Source organism: Phascolarctos cinereus, unplaced genomic scaffold (genome assembly GCF_003287225.1).
Source record: "Phascolarctos cinereus isolate Bilbo 61053 unplaced genomic scaffold, phaCin_HiC Scaffold_5;HRSCAF=322, whole genome shotgun sequence".
In the NCBI taxonomy this organism is placed as follows: domain Eukaryota; kingdom Metazoa; phylum Chordata; class Mammalia; order Diprotodontia; family Phascolarctidae; genus Phascolarctos; species Phascolarctos cinereus.
This window is the reverse complement of record NW_027555958.1, coordinates 301,103,080-301,112,736: the sequence shown is the minus strand read 5'-3', so window position 1 is coordinate 301,112,736 and position 9,657 is coordinate 301,103,080. Positions and strand designations below refer to the sequence as shown.

The following is a 9,657-nucleotide window of genomic DNA, read 5'->3' as shown; positions in this document are numbered from 1 at the left end:
AAGAGACTGCCAGACCCCTAGCATTTCTAAGTGGTTGGATTTGTATATATGGGGAATGGGTCATTAGATTTCTACCATTTCCTAGGGAAAGAGGAAGGGGAGACAGAAGGTTTCAATCTCTTCTTGGATGGGTCAATCTGGAAGAAATCAGGAAAGCTTGAGAGTGATGAATACAGAGCCCATTCAGCCAAAAGACTGGGTGTGATTTTTTTTTTGGAAGGTGGGAGGGTGGGAGGCAAAAAGAAGTATGGGAGGAGGCATCAGAAAAGCGACAGGGCAAAGGAAAAAAAAAGGCATCAGGTGTGGGTGAGAGTGGATAGAAATTAAGTGATAGGGGAGGAACCAGGTTTTCATCTCTTATGAACTCCCACTCCTTGACTCTGCCCATGGGCCTGTATCCCACAGAGGGTGGAGACACTGAGAAGATGGTCCTTATCTCCAGTTTCCATTGGCAACCCACAAGCCACCGAGACACAGCCCTTTCTCTCCCAGACACAGTTTGAAGGTCATCCTCTGTGGGTGCAGGGGGAAAGGAAGTGGCATTTTGAGATGCCTCCAAGGAGCTGTAAGGGTCATTTCAGCTCATTGGCAGCCAAATCTGCCCAGAGTCTTCCTGAACTTCTGCTAAACTCTAAGCAGATTTAAGTTCAGGACCAACTTCCCCCCACCTTCTTCTTCATTTTCCCTGGGGAGAAGATAAGGAATGCTGGTCTTTCCCCTGATGCTTTCTCTGTTCTTTCCAGGACTGGGGAGACTGATATGAGGGGGTAGAGAGAAAAAACAGTGCCAATAGCCAATCTCATCCTACTGATCAATATCTGGGCATACCATCTCGTTTCCCATCCCCCAAGATTCCCTAGTATATCATCATTAATTCACAGCTCAGTTCAGGTTTCTTGTGTCCCTGCTCAAATAGACTCTGGTATCAGGAGGTAGAGGGTGGGAGGGAAGGAGGAGACAGGGATCAAGTCCAGCATGGAGGCCCCAGGGGTGGAGGTGACGTTACCAGGGGAACTGTAAGCCAAGACTACTTGCTGTGTCTGCCACAGCAAGAAACTATGGGAAAGGTATTTGAGAAGCTACAAATTGTACCTTTATTGAATGTTTTCTAATACACTAGGGATGGGGGTAAGGGAGGCTTATCAGACCACATATCCTCATCTTCCTCTACCTCCATCCCCCTCTCCCAGCCTGATGTATGATGAGATCTCTTGTTTAACAAGGAGGTAGCACTAGTGTGTGTGTGTGTGTGTGTGTGTGTGTGTGTGTGTGTGTGTGTGTGTGTGAACAGTCCTGTGTATAAGAGCCCACAAATTGACAGCACCTATGCCCAGCCATTTTGTCCCTAATAGGCTTCTCACGGAGAAAGGATGTGATCTTTTCACAGGCACTCTTTGGGCCAGATGCCCCCTTCCTCTACCCCCTCCACATGAACACTGTCAGATTCACCATTTTTCCTTCTAGTGCCCTGTGTATAAGAGACGTGGGGATTCTGCATGGGGGACAGGATTGGAACTAGAGCTGGCTAGGGGAAGGACAAAGGATAAACTAAGGAAGGTAGAACTTTGGGGCAGGAGATTGGGGCAGGGGAGACTAAGGTTTAGCTGACTGAGTGGAGAAAGGATGAGACACAGAGGGAAGAGGGTAAATACTTAGGGGAAGCAGAGTTGGTCAAGATGGGACAGAGAAGAGGTTTAGGTAATAGAAATGGGAGAGACAGAAGTGGATGGAGCAACAGCATTAGGAAAACAAGGGGTCTAGGGCAGAGAGGATGAGAGAAGACGGTCAGAGCAGAGGTGCCCAGGAGTGAAAGGGAAGGGAATGATCCAAGCATCACATAACAGTGCTGAGCACGGATGAATCCTCAGAGCGGGTTGGCAGGGGAGGAGGCGGTTTTGGTGGACGACGGGCCTCTTCCCGGTTCCTACGCACGTAGTGAACAAGATAGGCCACGACTAGTGCCAGCCAGCCTCCCATGGTGACAAGCAGGGCAGCATCTGTGCCTCGCCGGGCGCCACCTCTCCCGCTCCCACACATTTCTGCCTCCTCTATCAGTGACAGAAACTCCCGTCCTACCAGCTCTGGCCGGGCACTTGGTCCGCAGACAATGCCTGCCCCAGTGCCAGGTGCCAACCTCACCCATCTCAGCACCTCCTGAAGGGCACAGTCACAGCGCCATGGATTGGCAGACAGGTTCACTTGGATCTGTAATTCCCTAAAAGCCTCAGCGGGCACAGATGTCAGTTGGTTGGCAGAGAGATCCAGGTATCTCAGGGTGTTCCCCAGACCCTGGAAGGCAGCATCTGAGAGGCGGACGAGGACATTGTGTGACAGGTCTAGCTCAGCCAGGGCAGGAAGATGCTGGAAGGCACCAGCAGGCACAGATGCCAGCCGATTGGCATCTAGGTAGAGTTTACGGGTGTCATTTGGGATGCCTAGAGGCACAGCAACCAGGCCAGCCTGGCTGCAACGGAATGTACGCTCACCAGCTTCCTCTGCCACATAGCAGCCCCGGGGAGGTGCCCGGGCACTGGGCATAGTGCCCCCCATGTCCATCACCAGCAACAGGAGGAGGGGAAGATGAATGGCTGGCAGGATCATGACCACAGACTGGCATAGTTCTCAGGCTAGGCAGGATCTGAAGAAAGTAATTGCCCCCCCCCCCAAATACTCCTACTGATACTGCTCAGGGGGTATCCAGGAAGGAATCCTAGTCCTTACTTTGTGGGATCTATCTCTGTGGGGTTTAGGTGTCTCTAAATTCTACCCACAGGGTCTCTAGTGGGTCCATGGGTCCCTCTGTGAGATCTTTATCTGAGGTCCCTTTGTTGAGTGACTGGTAGTCTGGAAGGGTCCTAAATCTCTGCCCTATTCTCCATTCCCTCATTTGGTCCATTGTTTTCTGGCCCGCCCCCCCCCCCCCCCCCCCCCCCGGGACTAACAGGCTGGCAGGGGTAATCAGGCAGATCTCTGTGGTGCTGGGAACTGGGCTGACACTAAAGGGAAGGGAGTGTGAGGGATGAGGGGAAAAATGAAATGATAATAAGATCCAAAACAGTTGGAGAGACTTGGGCCTGTTCCCTTCTGGCCCTTGCCCTCATTTTTTATCCTCTCTCAATTTCTCTTTCTTTTCACTACCCTTACCTACCATAAGCCCCTCCTCCTCCCTCAGGACCTACCTCACTCCTTTCTTTTCCCCTTTCCTTCTCTGTCTTTTCCTCTCGAAATTCTCACCCCAGCCAGCACAAGAACTTGCTTCTCTGCAGCTTTTGCTTTATCTTCCAGGAAGCAAGCTGAAAGCGATTAGAATAGGGAGGGTGCTGGGACGGTATTGGGTTTCCCCCCCCATGTGACTCTAAAACCAGAGCCCCAGGCATTGGTTACCTGAGCAGAGACAGAGCACTTCAAGATGGAGTTAGGGTGTCCAGATCCCTGACTCCGTCTTTGAACCTGGGAAATGTTAGGCCAATCCTGTCTATATTTCTATCAAGGCTGGTTCCTTGTGGCCCCAATTTTGGGCTCCTACAGCTCACGAAAGGCCGCAGTACCAACTTTCATAGGAGCGTGGCTCTAGTGCTGGTGGGGGCAGGGAGGGGTGAATCAGAGGTCATCAAGTCCAACCTCACTGAGGGATTTAAGGAGTCCTAGGGAGGCAAGGATTTGAACTCAGGTCCTCCTGACTCCAGGGCCAGTGCTCTATCCACTGCGCCACCTAGCTGCCCCTCAAGGCCCTTATTTCTGACATGGCCCCCTCACCCATGCTGCCCTCCATAGTGACACTCCCCTATAGCAAATCAAAACCTAATAGCACCTCCTGATTTCCTGACACTCCCCCAAGTATCACCAGCCCCAGCCCACCCCAACTCCTACCTTCAATGCCTCAGGCACCTATATTTAGGAGTGAAGATGAGGTGAGCTTCCCACACCATCTGGATGGGGAAGAAATCTCTATCTTGCCCATTCGAGCCCACAGATGTAGGGAAACTCACTGAGGCCCCTGCTGACTACTGCCCTGCCCTCATTTGCCTCCCCTCCTCCCACCTTTTGGCTCCCTTGGCTTCCACCCCAGCTGTCTCACGTCTCACTCCCACCTACATGCCATAGACTTCCTGCCATCAATACTAAACAGCACCCCCACCCCCATTCCAGTCAGGCATGGGTGGTGAAGAAAAGTTCTGCTCTTAGAGAGCATGGATCCTCTTTTAGCCCTCACTTCTGTCCAGAAAGATAGGGAAGACTAAAGGGAGTGTGTGTGTGTACGGTATAAGGAAACATGAATACTAGAAACACCAACAAAAGTTATTTTAAGTGTGGCTCAAGAGGGGACTCATTAAACAAAGCCTCTTTTCATTGATCTCACCTGGGAAGCATTGGATCGTAGGATTATAGATTTAGAGCTGGAAGAAACCTGCGAAGTTGCTGAGTCCAATCTCTTCATCTTCATCTTAACAGAGAGGAACCTGAGGTGCGGATAAATAAAGTGAGTCGGCCAAGGTCACACATTTAGTAAGTGTTTGAGGTGGAATTTGAACCCAATGTCTTTCTGACTCTAAGTCTTGTGCCCCTATATACTACACTGAACTGCTTCATTAGCTATGGATAATCTATACATGGAGTTCTGGCTATTTGTAAAGTTCTGTTGTAGTAATTCCTCCATCAAATAAAAAAGAAAAAAACTATGCCCAAAGGGCTATAAAACTGTACAATACCCTTTGACCCAGCAATACCACTTGCTAGGTTTGTATCCCAAAGAGATCATACAAATGGGAAAAGAACCCACATGTAAAAAAATATTTATAGCAGCTCTTCTTTTGGTGGCAAGAATTGGAAATTGAGGGGATGCCCATCAATTGGGGAATGGCTGAACAAGTTGTGGTATATGAATATAATGGAATACTATTGTGCTGTAAGAAATGATGAGCAGGCAGACTTCAGAAAAACCTGGAAAGACTTATATGAACTGATGCTGAGTGAAGTGAGCAGAACCAGGAGAAAGTTGTACACAGTAACAGCCACATTGTGTGATGACTGGCTTTGATAGACTTAGCTCCTCTCAGCAATACAAGGATCTAAGACAACTCCAAAAGACTCATGATGGAAAATTCTACCCACATCCACAGAAGGAACTATGGAGACTGAATGCATATTGAAGCATACTATTTGCTCTCTCTCTTTTCTTTCTCGTGGTTTTTCCCATTGGTTCTAATTCTTCTTTACAACATGACTAATGTGAAAATTTAAAAAAAATAATTCCTCCATCTGTGAGGTAGCATGTTGGCAAAAGTCTGACTGTTCTGTCCTCCATTTATTGGGCTTGCCCTGATCCTGAAGTCCCTTCCTGAAAACCTCCTCCCCCATGAATCCTGCCCCATAGATACATCCTTTCTGCCCTGTGCCTTTTGCTTCTCTAATCTCCATTACTTTCAGTTCTCACTGTGTGATCTTGAACAAATTATTCCCTTCTTTGGAACTCAGTTTCCTCCTTTGTAAAATGAGAAGATTGGATCAGATGATCTCTAAGGTCCCTTCTAGCCTTGGCATTCTATGATTCCAAATCTTTCTTGGTTGGATCAGTCCACTAGAACCTGTGGAGAAGATGAAAGAAGAGGCAATCTCCAAGGAAAAAGAGCAGTGTCTGTGTGTGTGTGTGTGGGGGGGCATTTAGCACTTTTGCATTTCTAATTTTTTCTGTTTTATTTAAGTTGTTCTCCTGGTTTTGCTCTTTTTTTTCTTTTTCTTTTTTTACTGTGCATCAGTTCATATAAGTCTTCTCTGGATTGTCTGAAATGGTTCCTTTTAATTTTTTTTTTTGAAATTCAACTTTATTTTTTTTTCAGTCAGCTTGCAAACATTTATTAAGCAATTACTTTGTGACATAAACTATGCTAAGTAAAAGCAAAAATGGCTCCTGCCCTTAAAGAGCTTAAATTCTGCTTGGAAGGACAACATGTAAATTAGTAGATATATGAAGAAAAGTGGCAATCTGAGAGGAGAACATTGTGCACAGCAGGTGCTTAATAATTGCTTGATTTGATAGGAGATTTTGTAATTTCCTTTGTAGGAAGACATTTAAGTTGAAATAATTATTAAAATATTAATAAAAAATCAAGTTCATGGATCTTAAAGCAAGGTTGAGAACTTCTACACTGAACTCTTTCATCTCTTTTTACATCCCATCTACACACCTCAGCCCCATCATACTGTAACATACCTACCATCCTACCCTATCTCAATTTTATTTTATTTTCAGCTCCAAAGTCCCTCCCTTCCCCTTTCCTCACCTACTGACTGAGAAGGCAAGAAAAACAATACCCATTACAAATATACATAGTCAATATTTTATCATTTCTTAAAGCTCAACAATATTCCATTGCAATCATATACCACAATTTGTTCAGCCACTCTCCAATTGCTGGGCACCCCTTCAGTTTCCAGTTTTTTTGCCATTACAAAAATTGCAGCCTTAAGTAAATACTTTGCATATATTTGTTTCTGGATTATGTCACCTGGGCAAAGGAACACTAGGCAGCAAGATCCGGCCTAGGGGAATATTAGTTTTAAATAGAGTTAATTAGCAACATACCTTCTTATACCTCAGGATAATTGGTAAATTTAATTCTTTCTTTTTGAATAAATCTTTCCTTTACTTATCAGCTATGGGCTGAGAAGAAAAGACAGAGAGGCTGAGAAGATGACTGCAGGCCAAAGCCAAAAGCCCATGAAATACTGGGGTTCCAGAAACTAGGAACTGGAGAAGGGTGGAAACCTGTGGTTCCCCACTGAATAAGGGCTAGGCTTGAGGACCTAGAGGGTCACATGTGGCCTTGAGGCAGCAGGTTCCCTCCCCCCCACCCCCCAGACTAGAGTGTAGCAGAATATGAAACTCATGGCTAGTTGAAGCATTTGACTGGGAACCAGGAGAGCAGGCAGATGCCGGCCCCATTCAACAAGGAGCCTTCAGTAGTCTGCCCCTGTCTTTTCTCAATTAACAGTTGACACTGTTGACTGCTTTCTTCTGGATACTCTTTCCCTAGATTTTTGCTCCACTGCTTTCTCCTGGTTTTCCTCCTTCTAATCAAAACACTCCTCAGGCTCTTTTGTTGGATCATCATCCATCTCCAGCCCCTAATCTTGACAGTCCTTTAGTTTAGAGCTATGTCCTAGGCTTCTCTCCTCCCCTGCCCTCCTCTCTCTTTCCTCTTCTCCCTTTTCTTCTTCTTCTCCTTTTTTCCCCCTTTATCTTTCTTCCCCTCCCCTCCCCGCCATCCTCTCTCCTCTTCTCCCCTTTCTTCTCCTTCTCTCTCTTCCCCTCCATTCCTCTTTCTTCCCCTCCACTCCCCTGCCCTCCTCTCTCCTCTTCTCCCCTTTCTTCTCCTTCTCTTTCTTCCCCTCCCTTCTCTTCCCCTCTCCTCCTCTCTTCTCTTCCCTTCCCATTCCTCCATCCTTACCTCTCACCTGGATAATTATAACAGCCTCCTAATTGGTTTCCCTGTATCCAGCCTGATCTCCAAACTGTGGTTTACACAGCTGCCAAAATGGCGCTCCTAAAGCATGAGTCTTTTTTTTATATTTTTTTAAATATAAATTTATTTATTTTCAGTTTTCAATATTTACTTCCACAAGATTTTGAGTTCCAAATTTTCACCCCATCTCACCCCTCCCCCCACCTCAAGATGGCATGCATTCTGAATATCCCTTCCCTTAGTCTGTCCTCTCTTCTGTCTCTTCCCTACTTCTCTTATCCCCTTCCCCTTCTATTTTCCTGTAGGGCAGGACAGACTTCTGTACCCCATTTCCTGTATTTCTTATTTCCCAGTAGCATGTGAAAACATTTTTTTTAAACATCTGTTTAAAAAAGAGGAAAGGGCGAAAGAAAAAGGAGAAGAAAGGTGAGAGGATGAGAGGTTTCAAATCTTCTCCCTTCCTCCCTCCCCACCCATTGAAAAGGCAAGCAACTCAATATAGGTTATACTTGTGCAGTTATGCAAAACACTTTCATAGTAGACATATTGTGAAAAACTAACTCTATTTCCCTTAATCCTATCCTGCCCTCCCATTTATTCTTTTCTTTCTTTTGACCCTGTCCCTCCTCAGAAGTATTTGCTTCTGATTACCCCCTTTCCCAATCTGCCCTCCTCTCTATCATGCCCCTGCTCTCTTGTCCCCTTCTCCTCATATTTTCCCGTAGGGTAAGACAGATTTCCTTACCCAATTGAATGTGTATGTTATTCCCTCCTTAAGCCAAATCCTATGAGAATAAGATTCACTCATTCCCTCTCACCTTCCCCCATTTCCCCTCCACTGTAAGAGCATTTTCTTTTCTGTTTTTTTTTGTGAGATAATTTACCCCATTCTACCTCTCCCTTTCTTCTTCTCCAATATAATCCTCTCATCCCTTAATTTTATTCTCCAGATATGACCCCTTAATCTTCAACTCACCCTGTGCCCTCTATCTATCTATCTATCTATCTATCTATCTATCTATCTATCTATCTATCTATCTATCTATCTATCTATCTACATACATATAATTTTTTTCCCTCCAACTACCCTAATACTGACAAAGGTCTCATGAGTTATAAATATCATCTTTCCATGCAGGAATGTAAACAGTTCAACCTTAATAAGTCTCTTATGATTTCTCTTTCCTGTTTACCTCTTCATGTTCCACTTGAGTCTTGTATTTGAAAGTCAAATTTTCTATTCAGCTCTGGTCTTTTCATCAAGAATGCTTGAAAGTCCTCTATTTCACTGAATGACCATTTTTTCCCCTGAAGGATTATACTCAGTTTTGCTGGGTAGGTGATTCTTGGTTGTAATCCTATCTCCTTTGCCCTCTGGAATATTATATTCCATGCCCTGCAGTCCTTTAATGTAGAAGCTGCTAAATCTTGTGTTATCCTGATTGTGTTTCCACAGTACTTGAATTGTTTCTTCTGGCAGCTTGTAATATTTTCTCCTTGACCTGGGAACTCTGGAATTTGGCTACAATATTCCTAGGAGTTTTCCTTTGGGGATCTCTTTCAGGAGGAGATCGGTGGATTCTTTCAATTTCTATTTTGCCCTCTGGTTCTACTATATCAGGGCAGTTTTCCTTGATAATTTCTTGAAAGATGATGTCTAGGCTCTTTTTTTGATCATGGCTTTCAGATAGTCCAATAATTTTTAAATTCTCTCTCCTGGATCTATTTTCCAGGTCAGTTGTTTTTCCAATGAGATATTTCACATTGTTTCTATTTTTTTCATTCTTTTGGATTTGTTTTACAGTGTCTTGATTTCTCATAAAGTCACTAGCTTCCAATTGCTCCATTTTAATTTTTAAGGAAGGATTTTCTTCAGTAATCTTTTGGACTTCCTTTTCCATTTGGCCAATTTTTCTTTTAGGGCATTCTTTCCTCATTGGCTTTTTGGACCTCTTTTGCCATTTGGGTTAGGCTATTTTTTAAGGTGTTATTTTCTTCAGTATTTTTTTGGGTCTCCTTTAGCAAGCTGTTGACTTGTTTTTCATGATTTTCTTGCATCACTCTCATTTCTCTTCCCAGTTTTTCCTCTACTTCTCTTACTTGCTTCTCAAAATCCCTTTTGAGCTCTTCCAAGGCCTGGGACTGATTCATATTTTTCTTGGAGACTTTGCATGTAGGAGCTCTGACTTTGTTG

The 9,657-nt window shown here is 44.8% G+C and overlaps 1 protein-coding gene across 1 annotated transcript; it reads right to left on the bottom strand.

The window, feature by feature from the left end:
- Window positions 1–1,146: 1,146 nt before the first annotated feature.
- LRRC3C (leucine rich repeat containing 3C) lies at window positions 1,147–3,289 on the bottom strand. Its single transcript, XM_020997523.2, has 2 exons — window positions 3,180–3,289; window positions 1,147–2,638 (listed from the first exon to the last, which is right to left on the bottom strand). The coding sequence occupies exon 2, from the start codon at window positions 2,599–2,601 to the stop codon at window positions 1,834–1,836; it is 768 nt and encodes a 255-aa protein (XP_020853182.1). The 5' UTR covers window positions 2,602–2,638; window positions 3,180–3,289; the 3' UTR covers window positions 1,147–1,833.
- Window positions 3,290–9,657: the final 6,368 nt, after the last annotated feature.